Source organism: Amblyomma maculatum, chromosome 10 (assembly GCF_055883805.1).
Source record: "Amblyomma maculatum isolate TAMU_Amacu chromosome 10, ASM5588380v1, whole genome shotgun sequence".
In the NCBI taxonomy this organism is placed as follows: Eukaryota; Metazoa; Arthropoda; class Arachnida; order Ixodida; family Ixodidae; genus Amblyomma; species Amblyomma maculatum.
The window spans coordinates 170,576,150-170,603,333 of NC_139353.1; the positions used below are offsets into that span (position 1 = coordinate 170,576,150).

At 46.0% G+C, this 27,184-nt stretch overlaps 1 protein-coding gene across 9 annotated transcripts in view; it reads right to left on the reverse strand.

Moving 5' to 3' along the window:
• The window catches only part of LOC146177921 (uncharacterized), a 228,246-nt gene that overhangs the window by 18,142 nt on the left and 182,920 nt on the right, over positions 1–27,184 (reverse strand). For 8 of the 9 annotated variants that reach the window (XM_084580654.1, XM_084580660.1, XM_084580658.1 and 5 more), the window contains 2 exons: positions 15,240–15,341; positions 12,504–12,674 (listed from right to left, as the gene is read on the reverse strand). In XM_084580654.1, coding sequence (XP_084436780.1) covers positions 12,504–12,674; positions 15,240–15,341 — 273 coding nt within the window. Of the gene's footprint in view, positions 1–1,859; positions 1,930–12,483; positions 12,675–15,239; positions 15,342–27,184 lie in introns of all 9 variants that reach the window. The other variant, XM_084580661.1, reaches the window with a different exon arrangement.

Below are 27,184 nucleotides of genomic sequence, written 5' to 3' on the forward strand. Positions count from 1 at the left end.
AGACTGCATACAGAAGGAGCGCTACACTCACACATAGTGCAATTCCAGTTGCAATATTTTCTGGCCACGCTACAGATGCACTTCCCCTGCGAGTTCAATAAGTTCAGCTTCTTCATCTTTAAAGCAATCTTTCCTCCCAGAAAAACGTCTGTGTTCCCTTGAAGACTAGTCGAATGACAGCCTGTGTGCAAAATTGGGGCACCGTTAACCCAGCGCGAGGTTAGGCACGCAGGAAGCAAACGATTCAGCGCCAGAAGCAGAGATGCAAGCACCCAGATGGACAAGCAAGCAGCGTTCATAATGGTCCTGCCCTCCACCCAAGACAAGGGAGACTGTGTGTGCCAACCAGCAAGAACAAAGGTAATGATGGCATGACAAGGTTTCTTCTAATGCACAATAATATGGACATGTCTCTGGAACATGGCAATTTCAGACTGTAGGTACAACATGTTTTCTAGCACACAGGAGAGAACTGCAGTCAAACTTTGACGCCAACAAGTGTGGTTTGAAGTAATTGACTGATATGAAAGCTATGTAGCTTAAGAGAGCTTCTTGTTGGGCTAGTTGGTGTCTATTCATTATAAATTAAAGGCGTCAAAATATGCACACAGAAGAACAGAACGGGACAAAGCGCCACTCACAACTGATTTATAGTGCAGAACAAAGTATATATATACATCTCACTGCCGGCGCATGCGCAAGGAACACATTCAGCCTCATGTGATATAAGATGAGCTATGTTCAAGAAACGCTTTCTCAGCATTATACAGATTGATCGATGTGTCACTGACACACAAATTACCTTTCTTTCCGATATAAAACGCTTAAATTAGCTCTCTGGCCATTGTATTGCCACTCCTTGCAAGAATGCGCACATCAGAAAATCATGTTTCACAAGTGCCTGAAGGGCAGGATCTGATATGCTTCGAAATATTGGGACCATCTTTATTTTGATCTACGTTACGTTCATGTTCCTGGATTCGCCCATTAACACATCTCCCGGTTTGTCCGATGTAGGAGCAACCACACGAGAGGGGAACTTCATACACAACCCCTTCAGCACATTTTATGAATTGTCGCCCATGCCTCGTACCACAGCCTCTTTTCTTTTCTTTTGTTCTTCCTTGTCGCTATTCGAGGGCAAAGGCTTCCAAGCTTCAGGGGAGCCGAAAAGACTAGTGGCACCTTATGCCTACTCGCAACTTTCTTCAAGTTGTGGGCCAACTTGTGCACATACGGCATGGCCGCCGGTCTCACCTCTTCTCAAGGGACCTTCTCCCTTACTCCCTTTGCCTTCAACTTCTGTAGAAGGCTCTCGGCTACCTGTGCCACGACCGAACCAGGGAACCCGGCTGAAGCCAGCCTAGCCAACTGGTTTTCAAAACTCCGACGCATCTTGTGAACACATGACGCATTGCAAGGAGTGGCAATACGATGGCCAGAGAGCTAATTGAAGCGCTTTATAGTGGAAAGAAAGGTAATCTGTGAGTCAGTGACACGTCGACCAATCTGTATAATGCAGAGAAAGCGTTTCTTGAACACAGCCTATCTTATACTACATGATGCTGAATGTGTTCCTTGCGCATGCACCGGCAGCGAGATATATCTGTACTTCGTTCTGCACAATAAATCAGTTGAGTGGCGCTCTGTCCCATTCTTCTTTTATTGTATGTGTGCATGTTGTTTTGGCGCCTTTAATTTATAATGAAAGCCATGTGCTTTACTTGCAGTTCACATACTCCAGAGACTTTCAACCCTGATAGTGCAGTTGGCTCAACTGGGCCGAGAGAGAGAGAGAGAGAGTGCTCTGCAGCAAGGCATAGTGGCAATGGGTGTGAGGAGAAGAGAAGGTAACTCACCCGCACCCGCTTCTTAGTTCGGTTGCTGTTAGAGTTTTTAGAGCAAGGTGTGTCTGCCGACGGGCGCCCACTCTCGCCAGGCCCACAAGGGTCCAGCTTCAAAGCGGGTTAGGTTAGGTTAGGCGGCAGCGGAGGAGAGAAAGAGGGGCACAAGCAGCCAGGCGTTAGCAACAGCAAGACAGAGCACCCTTAGCAACGATGAAAGGAGATGGAAAAGCACAGGGACATTTCACCCTTTCTTGCCCATGTAACAGAGAAGCCAGTCACGCAAAAAGCTGGTCACACAGCTCATTGACCCCAGTCTGCCCCAGCTTTCTGAGGCTGTTCACACAGGGTTGGAATCGGTTCTCTCTTCCAACAAGACTTTCTGAGAGTCTTTTTCCTTTCTTTCATTAAAACATTAGTGCCTCTCATCTGCTGTGACATCAAGTCACTATCCAAGCTTTCTTGGGTTGGAACTAGAGCACTGCACTGGTCCGGGCTTACCTGAAAGCCCAGGCCTGGCCACGAAAAGCCCTTTCTTGCCAGGCCTGGGCTGGGAATGAAGCATGTACACCGCCTGTCACACAATCTTAAAAATGTGGCAAAACGATATGGCATGAGGAAAAAACTTATGTTGTGTGTTAGTAAGCCATCAATTTATCTACATAAAAGTGAAATTGCGTGCCTGCATCCCACGTAGCTTCACGTTTATTCTTTTTTCCATATATTGTGTTCCCTCTTTAATAAACTTTCAGTTGTGAGTCAGCGCTCGTCTTGTTTTCCTTTTCTGTCGTGTTTGTCTGTCGCGCTGTTTTTCCATCCAGTATGCTCCACCAACTCGCCCGTTTGGCTATAGGTTTGAAGAGTTGGTGGGAAACTTTTTTTTTTCCGTTCTGTAACCATTAATTTCTGAGGAGTGTCGCCAGTTATTTCACTGGTTGCTGGCCCTGTTAAATGCGGCGAAAGAGGGTTCAGAAGTAAGCACTCTGGTTTTAACGAGGGCTGAATTCGACTATCAATTGTTTAGTCAAGTTGTAAGTACTGTTATCCTTGCTTGTTATTTGTTGTATTTCTTTTCATGTTGTAAATAAATAGCTAACTTACCTGCCCTCGAATAAAGTGAATGTCTGCGGCTTTGAACCAGCAAGGCATCACAAACCCCAATTGCAACATCAAGATAGTGAAAGCTCGTTAATTGAAACCTCGATAATTCGAACTACACTACTTGGTCCGGCCAAGGTCCATAGAAATCTGTGTACAAAAAAGCCCGTTAATTTGAAACAGAGTCGGTTCCGCAATGGATAATTCGAACTACGTGCTGCCTCGTCTGGGCGAATTGGCGCTCAGCACATGGCAAAAAAATATCGCCCCCAGCAAAAGAGCTGCAGAAGAACGGAAATCTGAGCTAGTTGGTGCATTGCAAGATCAAAAAACAGCGCAGCTACTTGGGACCTCGGCTACTTGGGCTACTTGATCTAGCAAAAGAGCTCTATAGAGGCTGCGCACGTCCAAAACAGGGACAGAAGATGAAACCAGGTAAAACCATGGAAGAGTGAGTGAGGCCTAAATGGCGCGGCGGCGCCAAAGGGTAGGGGTTGGCGGCCACGGCAGCCTGCTCTCTGCTGCTCAACCTCTGAAACTCATCTAAATAGTCGTTAATCGAGCCCTGTTAATTCGGAAATACGGATAAGCACTGTCGGTGTGGTCCCAGCCAACACACATGACAGGCTATGGCCTTCGGACGGGCGCTACGGATTACACGGATTTTTTTTTTGTTCTTGCGAGTCATTCATTCTTCCACTCATAGGTCATCAACGAGAGCACGCAGTCAGCCGCGATCATGACGCTGGTTCCAGACAAGCACTGGCACTCTGCCAAGATCAAGATCCCCCTGCTAGAGCCCAAAAGGTAAACACATCCTGATGTTATTGCTGCGGCATCTTGGTGCACTGCCAAGAAATGCGTTGTGGACCATGATGGCGTGAAATGGAGGGACACGCTAACAACCCACGCCTTTTTTTTTTTTTTTTCCAGTTCTTAGGCAAAAATCGAGTTCATTACCAGAGTAAATATGAGTAAATGTACCGCAGTGGAAGTGGTCCTTGCCAGTTTTGTTGAGGCCATTCGATAATTCGAACATCGGACAATTTGAATTTCCCCTGGTCCTGTGAAGTTCGAATTAACAAGCTTTTACTGTACCTCCTCTCACCGCCACCTGAAGGGAAAAGTCAACTACATAGAATTTTGGTCAGTCAGTGCTCATTTGCTACCACTGCTTTGTAATCACCTCAAATTCTGTACCACTGAAATTATTGCAAACAGCCAGAGGTCTAGACGGCCTTCAGAGACATTATGGGGAAAAACAATACAGTCGAACCCGGTTATATCGAACCCGGATATATCGAATTTTGGTTATATCAACTCACGGAATATCCCCTTGAAAATCCCATGTACAAGTATAGGAAAGCCGGTCGTTCGATATATCGAACTCCGCACCAGGCACTGGAAAGTGTGCCTTCCCCAAAGACGATCGGATTACCCTTGGCCTTTTTCAAGCCACGCGCAGAAGGAATGAGAGGGGACAGTTCGGCGACGGCTGGTCTGGGCAGCGCCGGCCTGCCCATTCCCCGAAGGCGCGCGCATCTGCAGTTATCGTTTCCCGCGCGCCAACACATGACGTTTGCAAGCTGCAAGCCATGTGCGTAGGTGTGCCCATCCTTTTGCCGAGCTATCTCTCCTTCAGCACGCGCTACGCATGCGCCAAGCCAGCTCAGCCCGTTTTCAGACAGGCGCCGGACGCTTTCTCCAGCGTGTGTTGTGAGCTCTCTATGGCGCCTGCGGACATTAAAAAGCGGCAGCTTTTTTTTTTTCTTTTTGCGAGTCATCCTTTCTTATCGTTGTGCTGCTCGGACAATAAGAAACGGCAGGATTTTTTTTTTGTGGGAGTAGTTTATTCTTGCATGCATGAATCAACGAAAGCACGCGGTCAGCTGCTGCAATCATGACGCCCGCCCCAAGCGCGGAGTGATAAATCGAACCAGGCTTGTGCAATCAAGCCATCACGGGCACTTTGCCAAGTTCGCTCCCCGCCACCGCAGGAGCTATCAAAAGATAAACGCGCCGGATGTTATGCTGCAAACATCTTGGCACGCTGCCAAGAAATGAGCTGTGGATGAGACGACCGAAACGGAGTGACGCGCGCCATGGACATGCAAGCGAAAACGCTCGCGTGATTTTGGTACGGCGACACGGAAATCTGGTTTTTGAGCTGCCGCGGTGGCTCGAGCAGCGAGAGGGACGCAGTTCCAACAAGTTTGAAATCTTTCGCTCTGTCGCTAACCTTAACTCTTTTTTTTTTTTTTTTCAAATTCTCGGTGCAAATGTGGAGGGTGGGTTCATTATGCGAGTGGGTTGATTACGCGAAAAATACGCTATCGTTTTTTTCGCATCGTAAGTGCCGTCACAAGCAGATTTCTGTATATCGAATTATCGATATATCGAACTATTTCGCGATCCCCTCCGAGTTCGATATTTTATTTATTATTTATTAATACTGCAATCCCAGGAAGGGATTTTCGCAGGGTGAGCATACAGAAAATAGGTAAGTACAAATATTAAGAAAAAAAAAAGTACAAAGGCCACAAATTAATAATAAGCAACAAAACACAACAGCAAAAATGAAAGGCTCAATGACGTAACACAACAAAAAGTTACACTAAGGTTTGGGGCATATAAATACACTACTATCAAGTCATCAGTGAACATGGTCAACAGGGAATTAATTAAATGAAGAAAGAGCACCAGAACGATCACAATATTAAATTCAGTTCAAAAATGGGAACCGGGAATGCATGACAGAGGACATTATTGTGCACTGAGGTTGCCGATGAATGATGTTACAGATAGCTGTAAGACTTCGTCGTTAGTAAGTTGATTCCACTGATATATCCGGGTTCGACTGTAATGACCTCCATTTTTAAATTAACCTTTTCATAAAATACTATAATGTTTCAAACGGGACACTCCCTATCCATCTCATAGAGTGACACAAAATCCACTGCTGTAGACATCCTACTCTGGCATGACAGTAAGCGTACGAGTACATCCGTAGGCGATTTGAAGGAGAATCTGTATTAATCAATTTAGCATAGATCAGCCGTTAGATTTCCTGAAAGCGAGAACTAGCTCCTATAAAGACAGCAGCAAGATAAAATCTGGAGTATATGAAATTTGAATAACTGTGCCAGAAGAACTAGCCTAGTCTTACCCCAATTAAACAGACAGCCCCTGTGGACCGGATAGCCTTAGGTACTGGTGCTTAGTTGTTGATCAGCGAATATATCTTCTATAACAAGGTGTTCGTAGTGTGTCGCATGACATTGACCTGATGTTTTGACAATGTGAGACCACATTAAATATAGCTGAAATACACTAAGTTGTGCTTTTTGATACATGCTGCTGACTCAAAGAATAATCTAAGCTTATACTATCAGAACAACAGGGAACTTACGCAGCACCTATTGGAGTGTATATAGGCCAAAAATAGAGTATTTTGCAACAATTTTTGCTAGATAACAACAGAGCTTGTTAGTACAGTAAAAGCTCGCTAATTCGACTCCCGTTAATATGGAAAATCGGATAATTCGACCTTCGCGCCTGGTCCCCAGAATTATGTATAGGAGCCTATGGGACGAAACTCTCGTTAATTCGGATGGATTTGACCGCACAACGGATAATTCGGACAACTTTGGGCAGCTACCGAGGCTCGAAAACGAAAATAAGACGAACGCGGCGCTATAGCGATACCCAAAAGCAGCATCGCCATGGACATCAATTCTTCAACTTGGCTTGACTTGTGGCCGGATGGGCGCTTTTTGTTTTTTCACGAGTCGACGTTACTGGCGGTGCCATTTTGTCGTTTTGCTGTTGTCGGTGCGCTACGCTGTTGTACTGAGGACTGCTCGCTTTAGTGCGGCTCATTGCTTCTCTGTTGTGCGCTGGTATCACCGCACTCGCCCCCGATGGCAACATCGGCGAAACGGCCGAAGAGCTACGAGGCCATGGACTTGGCTACCAAAGTGGAAATTTTTCGGGCCCTTAAGAACGGGCTCTACCGACAAGAAGCAATGAAAAAATATGACGTTAAAAGGAGTACTTTAAGCACATTGTTACGTTTCTCCACCGACAAGTGGGACAGCTGACGCGGCCACCGCATAGCAACAGGCAGAACCGCGACCGGATCGGCCATTTCGGCGCTGTTCATTGGCCGCGCAACGCTTCCTCCCGCGGGCAAGTCTCGGCATGATCTTGCCACGCGCCAAATGTGTGTGTGTGCGTGTGTGTGTGCAAACGCCGGCCAAGCCTGGAGCTCGTGAGAGAGTGCGCCGTCCTCGCCCGTCTGTAGGAGGTGGAGGAGATGCGGTCGGACCACCTGCTATTGAGTCATCCCTTCGTGCCCAGACTTGTCGGGCTCTCCATTTCCTGTGAGGGTTTACCCTTTCCCTGTGAACTGGAAAACCTATAAAAAGCAGCGGCCGACTCCGCTGAGAGAGAAACTACTTTGACGCGCCGTTGAGACAACGCTAGACACCAGCTGTGTGAACGTGTCTGTATTCTCTCCGGGTCAGCTTCTCTGCCCGATCCTTCATGATGTTTTAGTAAAGGTTGTTTCGTTAGTAGACGCCTCGTCTTTGCTGGGACCGTTGATGCCGTCCGCCGTCCACCGAGCCGCCAGGCCAACGCTACTGAGGGGCCGCGCGCCGCATGTAACAACGGGCGTCAGCGGTGGGCTGAGCACGCGAGCAACGCACTTAATAACCGGTGGCAGCGGTACGCTACTCAGGCGCACGCTGCCCCAAACCTAATAACTGGTGGCAGCGGTGCGATACCACAGGCACGCGCGATCCAAAACCTAACAACATAAGTAAAAAATGAAGAACAGATTCTTCAGGCGTTCGAAAGCGAGAAGTTCCAAGCGTCAAGAAAGCGTCTGCGAACAGCAGCTCATCCGGAGTTGCAAGAAGCCTTGCTTCGGTGGGTGGTCAACTCGCGTGATGCAAACCTCCCATTGAGTGGACCCCTCATCATGGCGCAGGCCGAGAGGTTTGCACTGATGATGCATATCGATGGATTCAAAGCGTCAGAAGGATGGTGTGCGCGCTTTAGAGACAGACATGGTCTCGTTTTCAAGACAGTGTGTGGCGAAAGAGGTGCCGTCAACGAAGATGTTGCCAACAACTGGAAGAACGCTCAGCTGCTGGAACATATCGCAGCATATGATCCAAATGACATTTTTAATGCTGATGAATAAGGCATTGCCTGACAAGACTGTGACAATGAAAGGAGATCCCTGCATCGGAGGAAAAAGGAGTAAAGAACGAGTCACCGTTCTTTTAGCCGCAAACATGACAGGGACAGAGCGCTTGCCGCTGGTCGTCATTGGAAAGGCACAAAAGCCACGGTGCTTTAAGAACGTGCCTGCTCTTCCAGTGGAGTACCGGGCTAATAAAAAGGCCTGGATGACATCGGAAATTTTTCGCGGCTGGATACAAAAGTTAGACTGACAGTTTTCCGCGAAGAACCGCAAGGTGTTGATTGTCCTTGACAACTGTAGTGCACATAACAGTGCCACCGGACTGAACAACATTGAAGTTGTTTTTTTGCCGCCCAACACTATATCGGTCCTCCAACCGATGGACCAAGGTATACAGTCGAACCTCGTTATAACGAACACGGATACAGCGAATTATCGGATATAACGAAGTAAAAGCAAAGTTTGGTTGGCTGTGCTTTATTTCTATGGGAGTTCTATCTGTATAACGAAATGAAAAACTGAAAATTTGACACTAAATCGGTTATAACGAAGCATATTTCGTATTCACACGACTCAAAATCTGCAAAGAAGCAAAAAAAAAAAAAAAATCAAAACGCTAAATTTCGGTTTTATCAATTGCCTCCACCTAAAATGTGTTTGAATCACCCGCGCTTTCGCACGCCACGGCATCTAGGGACCGCGAATGAATCTAGCATCAACGGCTGCCTGGCATGTGACCGGCACGTGATCGAACCACCGCTCGCGTGCACCTGCCTCTACTTTTTGCCGACCTGCGCGTGTGCTCACTTTCCTCGAGGTCGTGCCGTCTTGCAGCATGGCGGCGCCGAAACGCAAAGCAGTTTCTCTTGAAACAAAGAAAAATATTCAGGGCGGTCGACAGCGGGCGCAAGAAGAAAGAGATTGCCACAGACTTCGGCGCTGCGCCTAGCACTCTGTCAACCATACTGAGCGCAAGGCAGAAGATAGAAAACGTGCACTCTGCAGGCGCCGTGAAGAACGACAGGAAGCGCGTCAGGTATTGTCACCACCAGGATGTTGAAGATGCCTTGTTCGCGTGGTTCAAGGACGTTACAGCGCGCAACCTGCCCGTGTCTGGTGCCGTGCTTCAAATATGGCAAGAAGTCTCGCTTGCGTCTTAGGCCACAATTACTTCTATGCAAGCAGTGGCTGGCTGCAGCGATTTAAAGACCGCCACCAGATTGTTTGGCACACCTTGTCGGGTGAAGAAGCAGCCGTCGATGTAGAGAACTGCCGAGAAGTGGGCAGAAAGCTTCCGCATGCAACTGGATGGCTACGAGATGCGTGATGTCTACAACGTGGACGAGACTGCGCTTTTTTTTAAGCTGCTCCCAGAAAGGTCACTCGTTGCGAACAACGAACTGTGCCGAGGAGGCAAGAAAAGCAAAGACCGCGTCACTGTTGTTGTTTGTGTCAACATGGATGGGTCAGATAAAAGGCGGCTAACTGTTATTGGTAAATCTGCTCGCCCCAGGTGCCTGCGCAACGCCCGGAATGTCCAAGCGGACTATCGCTCGAACAAAAAGGCGTGGATGACATCGTCACTCTTTGAAGCATGGCTGAAGGCCTTCGACTAAGACATGGCAGAGCAGCGCAGGAAAGTGCTCCTTATATTGGACAACTGCTCTGCCCATAAGGTGTCTGTACCACTTGAGGCGGTCCGCCTAGTTTTTTTGCCGCCAAACTCGACCTCAGTGCTGCAGCCATTAGACAGGGGCATCATTCGCTCACTAAAATGCTGCTACCGAAAGCGATTGGTTACGCAGCTCGTATTTGACATAGACAGGGGCATATCAATGGCCATAAACCTCAAAACTACGCTGGACATGCTGTACGGTGCATGGAACGAAGTGGCACAGTCGACAATAAGAAATTGCTTTGTTGATGCTGGCCTAGCCCCATCCACCAGCGAGACTGAGCCCAACGACGCCCTCGATTCTGAAGGTGAAGCGGACAATTTCGACGAGACGACATGGCGTCAACTGGCGGTTCCGAATGTTACGTTCGAGGACTTTATTGCTGCCGATGACAACTTGGCTGTGGCGCCCGAATTGACCGACCAAGAAATTGTCGATCAGCTGCTTCCTACAGATGATGCTATGAGCAGCGATGAGAGTGAAGAAGGCGAAGAGCGAGCTCTCAGCAGCACCGAGGCCGCCAATATGGCAAGGAAATTGAGAAGGTACCTTGAGAACCTACCTGTGGCCAAATCAGCTGACATTGGGAAAGCACTGCACAGTGCCGATTTCGTTGAGAAATTTATTCTATCGAATAGTATGAAGTGTCGCCAAATGAAGATTACGTCGTTTTTTAAATAAATCAGTTCTGCGTGGCCTAAATCCCGATTTGTGTGCTCATTTTTGCTTAGCAGTGCAAAATGAAAGGTAAGGTTTCGCGTGCTTATATCACGCTTTAAAGAAAAAAAAAAATGCTTTTTTTCAGCTCTGTGCTTTCCATTTTAGGGTAGTCTTTACTTGGGTTTATGAACAGAATTTTTTTTTTGTAGGAATTTGTGTGTACTTTTACAACGAATATCGGATATAACGAACGAATTTCCGTGCAAAATGAGACTTCGTTATAACGAGGTTTGACTGTAATTCAGTATGTGAAGACTAAATACCGCAGGCGCGTGCTGGAATGCATGCTACTGTGCAATGAAGTCGGTAAGCAGTACGACGTGGATCTTCTGAGCGCGGTCAACATTCTTGCCTACGTTTGGAAGAACACGCCTGCGCACGTCATCGCTAACTGTTTTCGACACAGTGGCTTCGTTTTGCCTGAGCCCTGCAATGACACAGTGGCAGAAGTGTCGCCAGACGACAATGCAGATGACTGCCCGGATTTCGGAGGTGTGCTGCCAGATGCGGTGACACTCGCCGATTACATCAGCATTGATGACGGCGTTGCTACAGCCGGCTCTCTAACTGAGGAAGAAATTGTCCGGGACGTACTGCACGGCAAAGATTCGGAGGAGGAAGAGGGGCAATGAGAGGAGCAGCCTCGGCCCCCTCGCACTGTGAAGGAAGCAGCAGAGGCCCTCGTTGTGTTAGAGGAATTTTGCTGGGGCACTGCAGATGGCATGCGCGCTGCTGAGCACCTGGAAGGACTGAGGAAAATAGCATCCGCGCGGGTTTCAGCGGGAAAGCAGACAAGCAACCGTGATTACTTTAAGTAATAAAGGTATGTTGAGATAAAATCGCGTTTTTTTTTTTTTTGTTCTCTCGATAATTCGGACATTCGGTTAATTCGAACATATCTTACGGTCCCTAGAAGTCCGAATTAACGAGCTTTTACTGTACAATATTGGATGCACCTGGTTTCAGCATGCTTTTCTGACGTTTTTAATTACTTAGTTTTTGAGAAGGCTAATTATTAAGAGCGAGAACTTCCTTCAGAGCGAGAACTTCCTTCCCTCACCCCTTTTCAATGCAGCGATGAGCACGGCTATCGTAGGCTTCTAGGCTCACGCGATAGCGTAATCTTCAGCGGTGAGCCTATTCTGAATCAGAATGTGCTTACACGCTCGTTAGGACTTTGATGCCAAAAATAATATACAGTATCGTAAGGAAAACATAAGGTAGCATTACTTTCGAGAAATTTGTATCCATGGAATGTAAGCCACTGTACTAGAACGAATGGCACTGTAATAAAAACGAGGGCCTTTTATCAGGGAAATTTGAAGTAGCAAGAACATCTACAGTAGTGAAGCGTGCTTAGCTCAAGAATTTTTTTTTTTTTCGGGCTGGGTCAGGTAGGCCAGAATTTCCTCGGGTGCAGGCCGGGCATCTGTGTATAACAGGAAAGGCAGACGGGCCAATAATTACGGCCCATGCAGTGCTCTAGTTGGAACCCATTTGACAGGCAAGCCACCTGTTCAGACAGGTGCAGCATAATCTAAACCTAGGGCAGAAATGTGACCAGATGGCAAAAGAAGACTTGTAGGAGCCCATTAAGGTCCCACATCACATTCCATCCTGCATGTGTGATAGAGGTGCACAGACAACCCTTCATGACTTGCCTGCTGGGCCATGCTCTCGATTCTTAGCCTGAATGATTTCTGTCACTATGACAGCAGTACACACAGGCAAGCACTTAATGAAGTAACAAAAGCAACATAACCTGGAATGTCTGACCAGTCAGGCGTTAGAATGAAATCATGCGAAATGAGAGCAAAAGTACCAGGGCAACAATGCAGTGGTCACAACCACATACAAAGCACCCGACTTGCCCTGTTCAGAGGCCCTCCTTTACTTCTAGAGATGGGCGTATTGTATTCCACAGACAAGGAACATGGTGGATGATCTAATCACCTTGTCCTCCTTCTCTGCTGCAGGTGTTGGGGAAGGTGCCATTGCCGAGGGGCCATTGGTGGCGGGTGATGATGTGTCCACCTTGGTGGAATGTGGGGGGCTGTGGTTGGCCACTTCCTCCTGCTGGGCTGCACGAGCGTCTGCCAACTGGGCCTTCACCTCGGCCAGTTCCTGTAAAGAGCCTACATTAAGCCACTTTCATACTGTCACCATCCATTAGACTGATTAGCTAACAGACTTCACCCTTTATCACAACCCTCTGGCATCTCTGCATTAAGCAACTCCATCAACAGACAAGGCTGCAATCAACTGAAGTAGAGCAGAGAATAGTTGGGCATGTTGGTACTGGTTCATATTGAAGGAAAAATAGTGCAGTGATATGATTGGAAGATCGGGGCCTATAGGGCTTCACCGCAAGGCGTTGAGGAAGGCAGAAGACGGCAGGAGTTGTTAGGAGAGCAAACTGAAGATTTATTTTACATATTTACAATGCAAACGTGCAAGCACGTGAAAGGGAGCGAGGTAGCTCTTAACTAAGAGCACAGCCGAGTCACACTGAAGCAGTCCTCATAGACTGCTTAAATCACTTTTCAGTCCCACTGTGGAACCCGCAGCTTCCCAAACGTCCAATAGGCGCTGCGCCGCTTCTTTTGGCTCCGCCTAGCTGTTCTACCAGCACCTCATGCACAAACACGCACACATACACACTCCTCCTCGCACTTGAACAGGGAATACTGTAGACCGCTGCAGAAAAGCCAGGCCGTCCCCATTGCTCTCTATGATGCAGCGATGTACCATCTGGCTCCAGGCCTCTTCAATGGCGCCGGCCAGGAGATGAAGCACACATCCTCAGCAGCACAAAGCCTTGTACAAGCCAATACGTCTTAAAGGCCTTCGAGCGGTGCGTGCATCAGCTCCTTTGAATTCACCGCAGCCTCCCTGAGAGCAATTAAGGAAGCAAGCTTCCGCAGTGAAGTCACAATACGACGAGTGCAGCTGCTCCATTTTGCCCCGCTGACCTGGTCCATTGTCCAGAAGTTTCCAGTCACAAAACGTAGTCTTGCTGCAATGGTGCCAGCCAGGTGATAGGGCACCCATCTCCCCGCCGCCAAACTGGAGCCTGAGAGAACTACACCCTGGCCCAAGCCAGTTTGCCTTAATGATCACGTGTTGACACAAGCAGCATCTTTGAGTCAGCAGTCGCTTCCTTAAGAACGGCTAAGAAAGCCATCTCCCGCTGCTGGGTCACAACACGACGGTGTGCCGCGGCTCCTAGTTCGCCCCGCCACTGTAGTCCATTGTTCAGAAGAGGGGTGCCGGAGATCAAAGGACGTCCATTTCGGTTGCCGACAAAAGCACTTGACTTCAATTAGCTTGTACAAGACGCGCCTCTCCATGTCGGGAAGATAAGGATCCGTGCTCCTTTGTCCTGATGTCCCCGGTGTTGAATCAGGTCCCCGGGACGCCTTGGTCCGCTGCCGCATTCTCGAAAAACCACATCCGGCTCTCCAGCGGCGCTCTCCAAATGCGCGGACTCTCGGGGACATTTATAGCCGATTGCTCGGGCATAACAGCAGGAAAGGACTAGACACTAGAAGGAACACACCACAAGCACTTACTAACAAAGGCGTTTATTCACTCATCAGAATAAATATGGAGGAAGGAAAAAAAAAATCAGAAAATTAGCCATGACAATCTAGAAAAGAAGTTTCTTATCCCTTGCGCTGAGTGAGAAAAAAACTAATTTTCTAGATTGTCATTGCTAATCACCTGATTTTGTTCCTTATTTTTTTGTCTTGTTTTTTCCTCCGTATTTATTCTGATGAGTGAATAAACGCCTTTGTTGTTAGTAAGCGCTCGTGGTGTGTTCCTTCAAGTGTCTCGTCTTTTTCTGCGCTATTTTTCCTTGAAGATGCTGCAATCTAATATCTAGCCCGAGAAAGTATCTATCATCCTTCATCAGCAAATCCGCATTTAATACAAGGTGCAAGAAAGTCTTCGTCTATGTATAATGTGAGCGAGGAAATATCCCCAAAGTATAGATCTGCACTAAATTTCAGGGTTGCACGGTTGTTCCCTTTTGACGTTCTTAATCTGATAATTTCGCGCACAGTAAAAAGAGCAGCTGCATGTGGTCCTCCGGTTGTTCTAAAACTAGTAGGTCGCTTCCAGCTTGGACACGGGGCAGCAGCGCATGAGCCATCATGCGCTGCACCTGTTTGCGTCAAACAAGGAAGTGTTCTCATATTCAGGGTTTTCGCGGTCCTCATCATCTGCTGAGATTCCCTTGCTGGAGACATTGTTTCGCAGAACCTTATTCTGCTTCATTTTTCAGAACAGACATAAGCTGTAGGGCGTGGCCAGCACGACTGGAGAGGCACGTGAGAGACCTGTCCAACGTGCTATATTAACAAGGCGCAGTTGTTTATTTCATTGCACCACGAAGCCTGCCATTTTTCTCTGTTTTCTTTGTATGAATTTCGTGACATATTTATGCAGAACATTTACTTTTTCCATTTTTGCATTCCAAGCCGCTGCTGCCCACGCATCAGTAGATTCCAACACTGCTAAGTATCCTGCAGAATTTAATTTTCTTATGCAATGAATTACATTTTCCACTAAAGGTTAAGTTGCTAACCTGCTTTGCAGCGAAGACAAGGAAATGAAGGGATGTCTTAATGAGCATTCATTCCTGCAACCTCTGAAAAGGGGGTTGATCATGATATGCCCAGATACCTTCTTGAGGAGGTCATAGTCGTCCCGTGTCAACTTGATCTCCTCCAGCTCCCGCACTCTGCTCTCGAGGTGTGTGCGCACATCCTGCGCATTGCGGCTCACCTGCAGCAGGAGAAGAGATCAATGGGCTATAGTGCAGCTAGAGCACCCACTGGACTTTGTGGTTGCAGCAAGCCCACTAAGCTCTCTCCACCATTTCTTTATGGTTGTTCAAGAAATTGGGACCCTGGCACAAATAATTAACAAAAGAGAGAGGTAAGGGGACAACGAACAGGTGCCAGTGTGGATGACTGTCTTTCGCAACTGCTGCCGTATTTACCATGCCTAACTAGCCAGGCGGATTCAGGGCCAACTGGAAGTGATGGCCAACAAGGCTGTCTCAAATGTGTGTGAGGCTTCATCGGCTAATTTGAAAAAAAGAGGATATGTCTTCTAGTCTAACTTTCCTGAACAAGCCTTTGGAAACATGCAAGCCGAAAATGCTAAGTTGAAGGCTATCCACAAAAACTTGACCACATAACAAAACACTTGCATGGAATATTGCTCGCATAAAAGCAATGTTGAATTCAAGGCAATTTCATGCACCATGGGCAAAGATTACACGGCCATCCTAAAAACACAAAGACTGGATGCCCTGTTACCACCAAAGATGGTCCACCGGATATCCACAAAGGACTACTATAGGAACCTGATTGCTCAATTCCACTCACGAGCAAAGAAGACTGAATTCATCAAGGCAGCTGGAAAGACATGCTAAAAACTGCTCTTCGAGTCTAATCAGTCAATTGCAATCTTCATCAATGACCACCCGAAACACAAGAAAACAAGCGCCTGTTTGTGCAGGCACCGGAATGAAAAAAAAAAAAAATTAAGAGTAATGGTAGTTTCTCTGCACCGCCGACTGCATGATCAAAGCCAGGAAATTTAATGACAGCCATGCCATTTGAATCCACAAAGAATTTGATACAGAGGTATTTGAATAAGCTATTGCTTTTCACTTATCAGTGTTTTACACCTTTGTAGCGAGAACTACAGTGGCCAGTCTCGCCATTTCATTGTGCCTGTCCAGAGAGCAAAGAAAGAAGAAAAAGAAGAAAAAAAAATTAGTGGGTCTCTTAGATGCCTCTTAAGAGGAGAATGGCGAAAGCCTACCCTTCCTATTCTATAATTTACCTCCCATCGTTAGCCTCTTGTCGGCATTCGTTGCAGTGCTACATGCAATTGGTTTACAGGAAAGGAAAGGCGCAGTATCTATCACACTTCCTTCGGCAAGTGGGCGTTTGGACGGTACACCATCGCTTCTGTCGCGTGGCATTCCTTGGCGCGTGTTCAAGTGCGGCATTGCAGATGGCAGGGACGCATCTCGCTTCGGCCAATCAGAACGCCGCAAAAGCGGGACACACTTTGTCCACAACAGCTTTTGCCCTAAAAGAAGCAAGAAAGAGAAAAAAAAGAAGACAGAGGCTAACGAAAACAGTGAGTTGCTAGGACAGAAGGTTCTTTCGAATGCTGCGACTGCAGTGTGCTCCGGAGTTTGACGTAGAGACAATGTCACACCACTACAAGTCTTCTACATCTGTATGAGAATGGTCAACAACGAGAGGCAAGGGGTGCTCATATGTGATGAGATTCCTCTATGGCATAAATAAGCTGAAACCATAGAGTAAACTACTATGTGCAAAAGCCATGTCGTTACTTTCAAGCCGAACCTAAGCATAGCCATGTAAATTGCTTTAACTAACTCCATGCTTAACCACAAGCTAATTTTTTCCAACCAGAGCGACCTCACTTTTGTTTTTGTTTTTTCACAATCTCACCCTTTTGCTATTCATTTCCACTCACGCAGCATCCGCAAACATCACATCGAATTTCAAATGCTCTTATCGTCAGTGCATTTCCATCGTATCTGTGTCTGAGAGTTGGCTCAGTGGTTGCGACAGAAATCTAAGCTTTTTCTCCATATTCCGCTCAGTATTCACATCGCGCTTCATCATACTATGGTGGTTTGGCATTTTTTTTTTCTAACAGAAATCCCATATATATGAAGAAATGACATTCATTTTACAGTGCCTGACTGCGAATCTGTTTGGATAGAGGTCGATAAATCAGAATTTAACATCAATAATAGAAGTGCCATATTCATACCTGCCAGGTTCATAGAAAAGGCATTAGGGAGATTATTTGGACCAAGGAAGGAAAGGGGGGGGGGGGGGGGGGGGGGGGGGGGGGGGGGGGGGGGGGGGGGGGGGGGATGAAGGAGTTACTGGGCATTTATATTGAATGAGTTGATTTTTTTGGTTCAAAAGAGCGGGAATTGGGTGGTTTTTGTTTGAAAACCACTGATATGCCACATAACTGTTGGGGAATCTTCGATATGGCAGATGCTGCCCTTTCCAGAAATTCCTTTGAGTACTGCCGAGAGTAAAAGTGTTCACCCCTGCGGCATTTAGTCAAAAGAATGTGACCGAGGGTTGTGTCGGACATGGATGATCTGAACTAGGTGCGATTTTTTTTTTACAATACTGAACTGCCTCTCACATTCAGCATTGCTGTGTGGTATACAGAGGATTCCAAGCATTACTGCTGAGATAAGGCTGAATTTGTTGCTGGAAGATGGCGCTCCACTGCCTGTCAGCACGTACCTCTTGCAGCATATCTTGGGGAATGTCAAACGCCTGAAGTTTGACAAAATTCCATTTCCAAAGAATTCAAAGCTTGGCCTTTCGACTCTTGCTGCTTAAGTGGCAGTAAGACCGGAAACCGCTCCACAAAGAAAAGCACTTTCTGAAAGGACATAGTGTTGATTGATTTCAGATCTGCGACTCTAGAATTAATTACTGCATTGTCAGCCAAAGAAAATTTGAGGTGAATATAATCACAGGCAGTGATCATGTACTTCCGAACAGCTTCATAAAATTGTTCTTGCTCACTTGGCTTGAGCTTCTGAACAATGCATTTGGCTTCCAGTCCCACCACAATGTCTTCATCATCCTTCTGTCCATCTTTGTCATGGTAATCAACTGTAAGTAGGTCCTTGTGTTCATTTAGAAGGCGTAGCTGCACAAACCTTGAAAGAAGGTCTTCAAGAAGCCCAAAGCGTAAAAATTGCAATGCGTGTATTTGAGGAGCTTGAGACTGCAGCCAACAGTTCAATGTCTCAAAGACAGGAATGGTGTAATTAAAAAAAAAGACGGCACACTTTGTTGAGGTCCGAGCTCAAAAACTGAAACAGCCTCTCTTCACGTATTATGCATGGTGGCCTACTCTGGTCCACCATATCAGTGGCCTTAGCCTTTTTCACTGGCACTGGTGCAGCACCTGCTGTCTTCTTTCTCTTCAATTTGCACGGCATGTGTTCCAGTTCTGTACTTTGTGCAGACAATACTAGAGTCTGGAATTTGGTAGTATGACAGAAATTGCGCACTTGCGGCTTCTTTTTTCACCTCATGAAGGAAAGAACTTAACAGAGGTCCCCATTGATTCATTAACCTTTCCAGGCATTTCCCAAGCGACAGCCATCAGGTTGGCACGTGCTTCAAAATTTTTCGGTACTCAACGTTATGCATTTCTTGGAAATGCTTAAGGGCAGCTTTTCTTTCACACTTTTTTCTAAATAAAAAAAAATATCTACGAGGACTTCGTCCACCTTCGCTGGGAGACAACATGCCGCTTTTTCTGGTGCAATGTTGTTTAAATGGTACGGACAGCCAATTATAATAATGTTTTCATGGGCTTCAGTCAGCGCTACCGCTACGCCATTTTTCTTTCCCAGCATGACATTGGCGATGTCAGAGCGAAAAGCTATGCAGTTAGATAATGGTATGTCCAAGGAATTCAGAGTATCTATCAGCAATTTGGCGATATTACGCCCAGTTGACAGGTTCTCTAAGGTGCTCAGCGCAAGAAGTTTGCTATCGATTATGCCCAATTCTTCAACAAAATATGTAACCACGATCGGGTACAGCTGCACTCTGGCTGTCGTTGCAGCCATCAACGGCAACTGAAAACACACTCTTTTTCATGGCACCCACCGTGCTCTCTTGTGCGTGACGCGTCATTTCACCAACAATAGCTGTCGCCTTCGTTCTAGAACATGCGTAGCGCTTCGCAACGTCAGACTGAAAAAATTTTGCGCAAGAGAGGTCCCACGTGCTCAGAGGCGCTCAGTGGGACGTTATGCTCCAACAAGAAGCACTCCGCTCGGATGACATCACTGTCGTCTTGCGCACCAAAGAAATCTTGGAGACGCTGTTGCTTGTCTTGGCACTGAAGGTTGCTTGAGTGCTTCTTTCACGAAATGTGCGTAGCCAAGTCCGTTCTGCCGCCGTGCGAGATGCTGATGTCACAATTGCAAACTGTACAAAACGCTTGATGCTTGCCTTTCAGAGACGGCACAATACATCCAAGCTCAGCAGTATACTGCCTTAGGAAGACGTGAAGATATTTTTTGCGCTCTTTGCTTAGCGTCATGGCTGAAGACTACATTAACGCGGCACTAAACAACACACAACGCACGCCTTTTGAAAACTGCACTAGACCATGCAACTGAGCAGTCAAAGGTAACAAAGAACACAAGTAAACATGGAAGTTGCCTAAGCAAAAACCGGTGTTAGTGTAGAAACATTATAGGCAGAAATTAAACTACTGAAACTTTAGACAAAACCAGACCTTAGCGCCACGCCTGAACCGCCCCAAGCGGTGGCAGCGCTTCAGTCTCGAACAGCAAAATGAAAGTAGTTCTGGCAGTTTTAACTACTGCGCTTGGCTGACTATGCTTTTTAGACATTTCACTGATCACGATATCAATCGGTGTCAAGCGGTAGATAGCCTTGGAGCTATGTGGTCAGACTAGAAAAAGGGTTTGGCCAAACGTGGGAGCGTTTCCGGGAGATTTCTGTTTTAGCGGTACAATCGCACAAAAGCATCAAGATTCGGGAGTCTGCATATTTATCGGTCTCCAAGATCACTGCTCACTTTTCCAAAGCAATCGATAAAGTTCTTAGCATTATTATTAAATCACATAATACTGGCCGACGTTAGCATAAATTTTCTACACGCCAACCACTCTCAAGTCGCTGCTTATACTAACTGCTTTAAGGGCTATGGCTTTGAATTATTAATTGCTCAGCCTACATGTACTGTTAATAATTCTGGTATTGTAGATCAAACTATATGTAACCTTCTTTCATGCCCAGATGCTTTATTCTTTAAACAAGCATTACTGATCATTTTCCTTTAGCATTGTATTTTAATAACACGTTTCTCTAAATCGATATATTGATCACAATATCTTCGAACGATCGCAGAAGTCAACTGCAGCGTTTTCTTCAACCATTTCTAGCTGCATAGCCTCCTGCACCCAACATGTACAATGCCATAAAAATATGCAGTGCATCTGATAACCTTTGGTTATCTGATGGGTTGTGCTTCAAAGCCTACAAAAAAGTCAACATATGCCTAAAAATAAGACATACCAGAACACTCAAAATTTTGCTAAACAATGCCAAGAGAAGCTATTATGAGAGCGAAATACTATGTACCGGAAGTGACAGCTCCAAACGCTGGAAATCAATTAATTTGCTTCTTAACAACACAACTCTTATACTTCTATAATGCAAATAGTTTACAAGGACAATACAATGACAATTCTTAAAGACATAGCTAATGCATTCGGCACACTCTTTCTGCTCCACCAACCCCGTCTGTTCCCGAAGTCCATAGATATCATTCGCAATGCATGCAATCATTTTTTAATTCTCTCTTGGAGGTCATGAATGCCATGGTGCCATGGCCGGACTCAAGCGGCGCCAACGAAGTGTGTTTAGATCGTCCGTGAATTTGCGTGCCGCGTCATCTAGCGGCAGCGGCAAAAACTGGCGCCAACGGCCCACGGCCTCAGAGATCACACCTCCATGCGCGGCGATCTCGGAGGTCATGAACGGTCATGGCCAGACTCGAGCGTCGTTGCCGCTGCCGTCGCTCGAGTCCTGCAATGCAACGGCTGACAGGCATGTGATTGGCATGCCATCCCCTTTGCCTCATCATTGGCGTGAGCCCCTGCCGCACCTCTGGCACTGCGACTGACCTGTGCGCGCGCACTACACTCTCCCCCCGAGTCCTTTGGCTCCGTTGAGCAAATTTTGCACAGAGGCAACATCCCAAATTAATATTCAATTTTGTTACCGAGATTTCATGCTTATACCCAGTTCAAAATCTTGAAAATTGTGCATTTTCGCACCTTCGTGTTCTCCATATTAGTGCACATTTTGTTTAGTTTTATTAGCAAATGTATTTAGAAGAATTTGGGCGCGCACTTTATAACAAATGTCTGATATAACAAGCAAATTTTCGCGCCCCGTACTACTTTGTTAAAATGAGGTGCGACTGTACGCTCCACTGCCATCATTCTGGTTTTGCTGAAAGACTGATTCAAGCTACTCCCATATCTCAATTGGCATCCATGAGCAAACGCCCAAAGTGGCAAACAAAGGGACAAAAAAATTACGATGGACTTTAGCGACTAAAGTAGTGAAAGACGAAAGCTTGAGTGCCGCATTCTGCTGCGCAACTAGCACTAATGAGTAATTAGTTTGTTTATTAATTAGTCATTAATAATTATGTTATTTAGTCCTTAATTATTATTATTATTAGTCATTAATTGGCAATTGCTCATTGATCGACATATGGCCCATATAAGGCACGCATTCGCGCATACTGTGGTGGTGCTCTTTGATTGCTGGAGACCTCCATGACATCATCTCGTCTCGGCCAGTCAGAGCCGCCGTAAAAGCGGGACACATTTTGTCCACGACAGAGTGAGCCATTAAAGGCTTTCGCCTTAAAATTGCACATGACACATACTGCTACTGAGCTCTGAAAGCAGGAGACCAAACTGATCACTTCTGGTTGCAGGCTGGTGCCATTTAAAAAGGCCATGCAGTTAGACCTAGCCAGCTTAGCACTGCTCTGTCATCCAACGACTGCACAAAACGGAAAAAAAAAATTAAATTCGAGCGTCGTAATGGCCTAAAAAGAAACAAAGGTAGAGCCAAGAGGCAGTAGTGATGCAGCATCGCGTCTCGTTATCTACAATCAGCGATTCTTGCGTAACCTGCATCATGGTACAGATGAGAAACTGATACCTAAGCCGGTTTCATGCGAGCACCAAAACAAGCACTCGAAAAACTGCATGGCATGGCAGCAGCGGCGGTTGCAAAATGGTATCAAGTGTGGCATGTGGAATCACAAACCTTCTTGAAATAAACTTGCTTCTGAGTTGCAGGGGCAATTATTTCACCCACACCACTAGAAACCAGTCGGAACTCACTTGAACAAGTTGCCGTTAACCTTGGCGATTAAAAAGTATGGAAAAAACATTTCTCTACAATTTATTACATTTTGGGCACAGCATATCAGCTATCTCTGGGATTTTTAAATAAACTCATAAGCTCTGCAATAACACTAATTTTTAAACACTGCATGTTTACTAAAATTATCAAAATAGTTTTTTCCTTGGCAAGTTTGACAAGCCGTACTGTTCGTTCTAATCATCCTAGAATGTTAATTTAGGCCTTACTACAGTACACTGATTCTGGGTCACTTGAAGGCAGAAATTTCCACAAGGCCCGACGTTTACAAATCATGCTTCCTCCAAACACAAGACTAGCTTTCCTTAATATATTTAAAACTACCAGGTGTAGGTGAAAACAGTCTGCCCTTTGGAATCAAGTGTGGTGCAAATTTGCCTTTAATGCACCACCAGTCTCCTCCTCCTAAAGCTTTCTGCATTTGGTAAAAATGGCCCTGCACTAGAGCTCCTCCGTAGTTATTTATGCATTGTGAAAACTATTAGCATATCAGGAATTTTATGTAACACTGAAATAAAATTACGAGAGCACTGCAGAAATGCAAAAGCCTGAGCGCTGCTGCTGCACACTGTGTGTCCCTTGTATAGCCTTTGCTAGCAAGGCCAGGGCTGGTGCCACACAGTGGAAATTTTATTTGCCTGTCCCGACCGCTGGTGGTTGAGCATCGGCTGCAGCCCTGCACTATGGCACCCCCTTCCCTTTTTCCGCTTTCACTCCCACCTTCCTCCCTTCCCTTATGGCATGGTTCAGGTGTCTACAGAAAGTGCGACAGATAATGCGCCTTTTCCTTTCCTGACAACCAATAATTAACCACATCCACTTCCAGTTGGCGTGTCATCACATCCACTGGATGTCTAGATTGGTTGGTTGATGAGGTCCCAAAGCAACTTAGGGACGCCGTAGTGGAGGACTGCCACCTGGGGTTCTTTAACATGCACTGACATCCCACCTCGATGTCTGGTTTTACTTTTACTTTTCTGGCTATAATTAATGAACTAATTGACCTATCATTATAATTTTCTTATGCAGAATCCTCATATCATCCTCTTTCGATCAAAGCCATTTGTTTGGTCTTATCCCTTCTGACAAAGACACAGCAGCAGCTGCAAAACAACTTAATAAACATATGGTGCCTGAAGACTCCCATTCTAGGACCCCTACAATTTCTAATCTATATTGAAGACTTCACATATTGCCTTCAGTCTTCTGAATCTTTCTTATATGCTGATGATATGACTATACTAATTCCTACCTTCATACCATTACATCGAATCTCAATGACAACACTGAGAAAACGCAATTCATAATCTTTTTGTTTGCACCCCTCTGCTTATGGCAGTAATGCTGCTATCATCTTCATTGAACCTCATCATATTATTCCTGCAAAACAGTGTTTTTGAAAATACTACTTTATGTCTCCCTAACATTTCACCTTTATGTTGCTGTTAAAAAAAAACTGCTTATAGCATCAGGCTGCTCTTATAGGATGCGCGATTGAATCCAGGCCTTTGCGGCTGCTTTACGATGGAAGCGAAAAGCAAGGCACTCGTATGCTGTGCGATGCCAGCTAGTGCACATTAAAGAACCAGGTGGTAGAAATTGCAGGCATTCTCCTCTACGCCGCCTCTCATAGCCCGAGCCGCTTTGGGGCGTTAAACTCCAGAAACCAAACCATTACTTCCATCTGTCTCAATTACTGCATTACAGCCTGGGCTGTTTTGCGGCCTCACATATTCACAAATCGCCCCACTACAACATGTGCAAAACCAGTTACATAAAGTCCATACAGTGCAAATACAGGTTGTCGACGAAGTTTATGTTTCCAAATCCCAAGAGTTCTCCAGGTTTTCCCCGAGTGCATTTGTAAAATTTCCTGGGTGATACTGTACTTAACGGGCTGACGCAATTTCACCTGATGGCATCGCTCTCCAGTAAGCATGTTAAATAATAAAAACCAAAATATAATCTGTTTTGAAAGGTAAAGAGTAGAGTATTTAATTTAAAAACAAAGCAGAAGGCAGACATTAGTAAAATGCATAACAAATTGACTACCTTCAAATAAATGCAATACCTGACTGCAAATCAAATCGAGCATAGCTGACCGATTTCTCGCCAATTATTTGGACTTGTACAATACTTCAGACTTTATTCAGGTACTGTCATCACATACCCTATAGAAACGTGTATATTTTCACAACTGATATTTTGGACTCTATAATGTCCAAAAGTTGAATTTTTTTGGACCAAATTTGGTGCCATCATTACTATGGAGGATGTGAAAAAACCAGCGCAAATGAAATAGCCCGAAGGCGAAAAATCTCCCTTTCGCCTTCAGGCTATTTCATTTGCGCTGAAGTTTTTTCACATCGTTATGGACCAACTAACTAGTCCAACAAAAAGTTTTACCTAATTACTATGGAGATAACTTTTTTGGCCGAAGCCTCGTTTTTGCGGCATGACACAGATGCGAGCGGGCATCCTTGCTGCAAACAACAGATTTTGCACATTCGGATGGACTAGCTTGGCTCTCTGCTCATCGCTGCCTTTGAGGTAATGGCAATAAGGGAACGCTTGTCGTCATCACGGTGGTCTACGAACGAGCGTAATCAGAAAATGAAACGTGACCACTGTTTGCCATGGATTCACTCCGACGCTTCACTCCGAGCCGCCGCCCGTGGAGACACTTGGGGATGGGGGAATTTACAGAGGATCCTATTCCGCTGGCTTTTTCCCCCGAGAGTCGTCTTGCACTATTTGCTACTTTCGGACTTTTAAAGTCCGAAATATCCGTCGCGAATATGTATGCGCTTCTATGGGGTGACTGACGGTGTCTCACTGAAGTCCGAAATATCCTACAAGTCCGAATTATTGGAGTCCGAATTACCCGTCGGCTACTGTATTTACATTACCTGGCCTAAGAATCCCGATTCAAACCTATTTAAATTAGCTTTTAGTGTTCAACAAAACATTTGCTCAAAAATTTTCTCCACAGAGTTATTGCACCCCCTAACTTCGCAACACTTTTCCGTGAAAAGAAGTGCGAGCATTACGCCAGTACAAACTGGTATGTATGCATGTTCAATATGTGCACAATAAACCTGAATGAATGGAAGCCGAAAAAGGACTCAAGTAGGTCCCCATTCTTACGGCCCAACTGGAGCAAAATTTGTGCTCGGAATACGAAATGCCCAGTGAGTCCAGAGTGCATTCCACAGGACAATGGGGATGCACAAAACCACCACACAAAGAAGTGTTGCTACCTCAACCATCAGTTAAATGGCTATTTTGGCACACAGCCCAAACGAACTTTATTCTGAAGATGAACCAGAATACTTTTGAGCCTTGAATAGCCTTAACCCATGCATTTTTCCATCTGCAGCAGTCCTCATTTGAAATCAGAATAGTGTGAAAAGAGTAAGACCGAAGAACATGAGCGCTATTCCTCAACACTGACAACTAAGTTTCATTTCAAGCTTCTGTCGTGGACATGGGTATGCTTGCATAGGGCTAAACAGTGCAGTTGAAATGCTGAAAACACTCAGTGGCATTTATTTCTTATAGGTTGCTAAAAAAATCCTGTTACAATCATTGCATTCTCACAAAAGGCTTCAAAGCGGTGAAGCCAAAATACTACATCCATTCTGCCCTCAGGTTGCACTATGTGTTCCACAAAATCCACACAAAACAGTCTGCCTAAACCAATGACCTCTAAAGCTGAAAATTGTGACATGCCTGATTATTCCTAATATTTCGCAGCACTGCGACATGCTGCTGCACAGAGCTAAAGTATGTGTTGCCTTATACAGTGAAAGCTCGTTAATTCAAACCTCGATAATTCGAATTTTCGAAGAATTCGAACTGCACTACTTGGTCCGGCCAAGCTCCAAGAGATCTGTGTATAAAAGCCCGTTAATTCGAAAGCGAGTTGGTTCCGCTACGGATAATTCGAACGATGCGCCACCGTGTCTGGGTGGCTTGGCGCACATCAAGCGGAAACAAAATAAGTAGAGAAACACCTTTGGGATCGGAAGGCATAATTAGAGGCTGTGCACGTCCAAAACCAGTACAAACCAGGTAAAACTAAACGGCGCCATGACTGGCGCAGCGGCCGGCGGCATTGCAGGGAGGGGATGGCGGCCACGACAAGGTCAGTGCGTGGCCATGGCGGCGGCTGCCTGCTCTCTTCTGCGCAACCTCCGTAGCTAGCAACTAAATACTCGTTAATTCCAACCCTGTTAATTTGGAAATACGGATATAAGTCCTGTCGGCGCGGACCCAGCCAACGCTCATTAAAGGCTATGAACTCAGAAGGGCACTATGAGTTAAACTTTTTTTTTTTGCGATAGCCATCCATCCTTCCACCCATTATTTGTCAACGGAAGCACGCGAGTCAGCCACGATCATACTGCCGGCTTTTAGCACCATTCGCTGATATCGCGCATTCAGGTGATTGGAGTGGCATTAGATGGTGCCCGTCCCAGTCATTCATAGCATGATAAAGCAAACATACTGAAAAGGAGGCTTGCACAACCGGACAAGCGCTGGAACTTTGCCAAGTTCGCTTCCCCCCTCCCCCCT